We start from the raw sequence: 4,262 nt of genomic DNA, 5'->3' as shown, positions 1-4,262 counted from the left end.
GGGTCTTCTGAGATGTCTCTGATGTCCGCCTGTGCTCAGGACTCAAAATGCCAAGCAGACGCTTAAAGCCTCTTGTAAACTCAGTCCCTCACCAGTATCTTATCAGCAGCTGGGGGTGAGCAGCCAGGTACTAGTCTGGCATCTGTTTGTGGTAAAGGAGACACAGTCTATACAAAATGACTCTTCCTGTGTAATAATGAAGTTGTTTTTCTCTCCCTCTCTCGCTTCTGGATTTGCAGCCCTTTCTTCACGTTGCCTACAGCTAATCGTACACTACATTCCTATTATCAGGGCTCATTTTGAAGCTCGACTGCAGCCGAAGCAGTTTAGCATGCTCAGGCACTTTGACCACATCACGAAGGTAATTCTTCTGGCATTTCCTAATGAAACGCAAAGTTCCACTTTTCCGGTGTGCTCCGAAGAAGGTGAGTGCCACAGGGTAACAAATAAAACCTGCTCTCTCCCGTTACAGGATTATCACGACCACGTAGCTGAGATTTCAGCAAAGCTCGTTGCCATAATGGACAGCTTATTCGACAAACTATTATCCAAGGTAATGATTTCTGGAGGTAATTACGCACTCTCTAAATTGCTGTTGGAGAGCTTGTTGTGTACAGTCAGGATGTTGCAAATGGGGTCTGAAACTTCCCTCATCAGGGCTCCTTTGAACTTCTTTTGAACTGCATCAACACAAAGCCCTGTGCTGTGCTTGCGAATGTGTTTTGTGTTAACATTTGTCTTCACCCCCCAGAAAAGTGTATTTACTCCTTCAGCAGTCACAGAAATGCTTTGGCTGGCACAGATGCGCTGGCATTTAGAAGCTGAAGTGCTCTCGGCCCCCAGCAGCTTTATGCACTGACAGCTCTTGTCTGCAGTCGGGCTGAGCCAGTTCGCGTTTCCTGCTCCTCCCGACGGTGCCTCCTTGGAATTGGGGAGTGTGTAATTTCCTGCAGCTGAGGAAACAGCAAAAAACTGCTGAGTGGAGGAGTGTTTGGAGGGGAAGGAGCAGCCCACCTATTGGGCTGGGGACCGGGGACCAGGGGACTGCGCTTGGCAGTTCCTGCTGTGCAGCAGCGTTAGCGGTGGTTTGGTTTCTGAGCACTCCTCAGTGGGACGGGTTGGTCCCAGGCTGGATCCACTCATCCTGACTCACCTCAGACCGGAATAATGCAACAGACTTCCCCACCTCCTGTTGTGTTTACACGTCCAAAACCACATTTAGGCCTTTTTCTAGGGATCCCAATAGTGGCCTGCTGCTTTTTTTTGAGTTCCCCCCACCCCGTAAAAATAGCTGGTTTCTGAAGTAACGTGGCTTTTTGGTTACTTTACTTCTCTCTTGAAAATCAAAGACAAATGCAAGAATTTGGATGATTGATATAAGACAAGTATAGCCTACAGCCAACCAGTAAGGCTGTTTCTGTTCCTGTTGGTAGTTGGTAAGTATCCATCCCTTCCGTCTGTACAGCTCCTCCTCCCCCTGTGCGACAGGGGGAGGTACAGAATATTCCTGTCCTTCAGAGCTCTTCAGAGTGTGAGTGAGAGTGCCTGGCTCTCACGAGTGCAACCCACAGAGTCCGCGAGAAAAGGAGACCGTGTGCTGATTTGCCTCCATTCCAGCACACCCTGTAATTTGGATCCTTTTGTTCCTGAAGGAGCGCAGTCTTGGCCCTGAAGGCTGTGGAGATCATAAACCCCGGAAGTGTGTAGATGGGCGTGTCAGTGCAACCGTGTCAGCGTGTTCCGTGGTTTATATGTTTTTGTGAGAGTTTAAATATTTCAGTGCCTTGTGGGTAAAACAGGGACTGGGGTATTTAACAGCTGTGATTAACCAGGGGAAAAGGCATAGGTTTTATAAAGGGGTACGTTCATGGGAAACATCCTGTGCGAGCTCTTAGCTCCTCTCGGAGCTCGCTGTCTTGTGACTGTCAGGAGAGAAGAGCAGTAGATTTCGGCCTGGTCCCTTGGGGTATTACATGCTGTTGACCTCAGCTGGAGATAAAAATGGCCAGCGCCTTGCAGGGCTGCAGCTCGTTTCTCTTTGGTGCTGTTGCTTTTCCCCTGTGGCGACGAGGAGTTTGATTTGCCCGTAGTCGTGCAAGAGCCATGGCTGCGGCTCGCCAGTTCCCTTTGGCTTTACAGCGTCCGGTAATCTGTAAATCATTTCTCGCCTGCCTCGTGTCACCAGGCAGAAGTCCCGTGTGCTCTGCAGTTGTCCCATGCAGGGAGCAGGGCTCCTGCAGCACTATTTTTCTGCCACTTCTCTTGTCAAGATCGAGTCATCAGTTTGGCTTTTCTGTAAAGACTTGGTTAGAACTCCCCATTTCTTTTTTTCCCTCTCACCCTGAGGCAAGCTTTGTTCTCTTGTGCAACTCAGGTTGCCGCGAGCGCGTCTCCTCCAGTGTGTGTGTAAATAATTCAGTTACAGCGATCCAGCTCTTGTGCAGGGCTCTGTGGGGAAGTATCACCCTACCGACAGCGACCTGCCGGTGTTTAATGCAGGCCTGTGCGAGCCCAGCCTCTCCGCCAGGAGCCGAAGAGCTGCTGTCAGTGTTCGCTACGTCAAGTGTTTTAAAGTGGTGGAGGAGAGTAACGGCTTGTGTTTTTATTTCCAGTACGAAGTGAAGGCTCCCGTTCCTTCAGCGTGCTTCAGGAACATCTGCAAGCAAATGGCAAAGATGCATGAAGCTATATATGATCTCCTTCCCGAGGAGCAAACTCAGGTGAACGGGCTTTTTGAGATTCATGGGACACCTCCCTTGCAAACGCACGGGGACGCGGTAACCCCGCTCTGGGGCTCCGGCACAGCTCTGTCAGGGAATTCTTCTGTCACGCTGCTCAGACATCGTGGCTTGCGAAGGTCCCTAAATGTGTTATGCAGCCAAATTGTACCAGATGGGCTTTCTCGGTGTTTCGCTGCAGTTTCTGCTGCTGCAGCGCTGTCAGTCTGAGGACGGGGAGGACGGACCCCGTCACTGAATACGTGAAGTTGTAGTTGGTCCTTTACGCTAAATTAAATGGTCCTTTGGAATCGTTTTTGACACTGTCTCTTGGAAAAAAGACTTCTAAGTGATTATAGGACAGGGAAGAGATGTGTTGTCTTCTGGCCATAATACGAGTTACTAGTTGCTTCAGGCAACAGGGAAGACAAATCCGTGCTCCAAAGAACGTGTCCTCTAAGTGCAGCACGTAACAAAGAGGTGAGGGTTCTGTGGGTTAGAAATGTCCGTGGGCAGAAAGATGGAGAGGCCAAAGGGCTGGCAGGAGGGAAGACCACAGGAATTGCAAAACCAGACCCGAGGATTAGTGATTTCAGCTGCTTGCAGGGTGCTTCCTTGCTGGGGCAGCGCTGCAAGCATGGGGCTGGTTCCTTACTCTGGTCCGGTGGTTTCTTCTAGATGCTGTTTTTGCGAATTAACGCAAGCTACAAACTTCACCTGAAGAGGCAGCTGGCCCACCTAAACGTTGTCAATGACGGGGGACCTCTGAACGGGTACGTTTGGGTGCTTTGTGGCATTTCATTTCAGCAAGCCAGGCGTCGTGCACCTCCCAGGGGACCGCACAGTCTTCTACAGGCTGTATCCTATTGCCGGTTCGATTGTCCCTGAAACCACGGGGTTTACAGTCATTCTCGGTGACCTGGGCGTGTTTACTGGCAGTGTGTTGAGGGTGAAATTCAGCTGGCACGGCAGCGTCGTCTCAGGTTGCAGAAGCCAGAGAAGGAAGTTTATAAACGTTTCAAATGTTGCTGGAATGAAGAATTTTGTTCCGGTTCAGTTTATTCTTCACTTCAGAACGCAGCTCTCTGGGAACGCGTCATCAGAGCTGTTTGAGAGGAGAAACATCAAGCGCCGGATTTCACGTGCTGCTGTTCCAGCAGTCTTCCCTGACCTAATTTTTCATGTGCTTTCCTGACGCTCATCCCGTTTTTAACAGCTTGCTTCAGTAATAGTAGTAAAAATCCAGGTCTGTGAATCCTGGCGGATTTTTTTACTATGAAAGTACCACCTCTGTGCCTACATGTTGCTGCTTTCTAACTGGAAACACCACGATGGTGCTTCTGCCAGCCCCTGATACTTCAGCAATGGGATTTTAACCTGTGTAAACGGCACTGCTCTTTGGCTGCTTTTCCATTAGCCTTCTGGAATACAGAAGGTCATGTTGCAGTAATTAGTGTTCTGCGCTGCAGTGGACTGGGGGGTTCAGGTGGAGGGAAGGGCGGGATTACAGCACGACACCAGAAGCGTTAGAAGCCCAATTCCTGC

At 50.0% G+C, this 4,262-nt stretch overlaps 1 protein-coding gene across 2 annotated transcripts in view; it reads left to right on the top strand.

Moving 5' to 3' along the window:
• Positions 1-4,262, top strand: part of VPS54 (vacuolar protein sorting 54 homolog (S. cerevisiae)) — a 34,625-nt gene that overhangs the window by 29,555 nt on the left and 808 nt on the right. For both annotated transcript variants that reach the window (XM_010143288.1, XM_010143289.1), the window contains exons 18-21: positions 240-361; positions 473-553; positions 2,613-2,720; positions 3,396-3,490. In XM_010143288.1, the coding sequence (XP_010141590.1) occupies positions 240-361; positions 473-553; positions 2,613-2,720; positions 3,396-3,490 (406 nt within the window). The remainder of the gene's footprint in view (positions 1-239; positions 362-472; positions 554-2,612; positions 2,721-3,395; positions 3,491-4,262) is intronic.

This window comes from Buceros rhinoceros, unplaced genomic scaffold, assembly GCF_000710305.1.
Source record: "Buceros rhinoceros silvestris isolate BGI_N320 unplaced genomic scaffold, ASM71030v1 scaffold16199, whole genome shotgun sequence".
NCBI lineage: Eukaryota > Metazoa > Chordata > Aves > Bucerotiformes > Bucerotidae > Buceros > Buceros rhinoceros.
The sequence above is the reverse complement of the archived record's forward strand: the minus strand, read 5'-3'. Positions and strand labels throughout refer to the sequence as shown.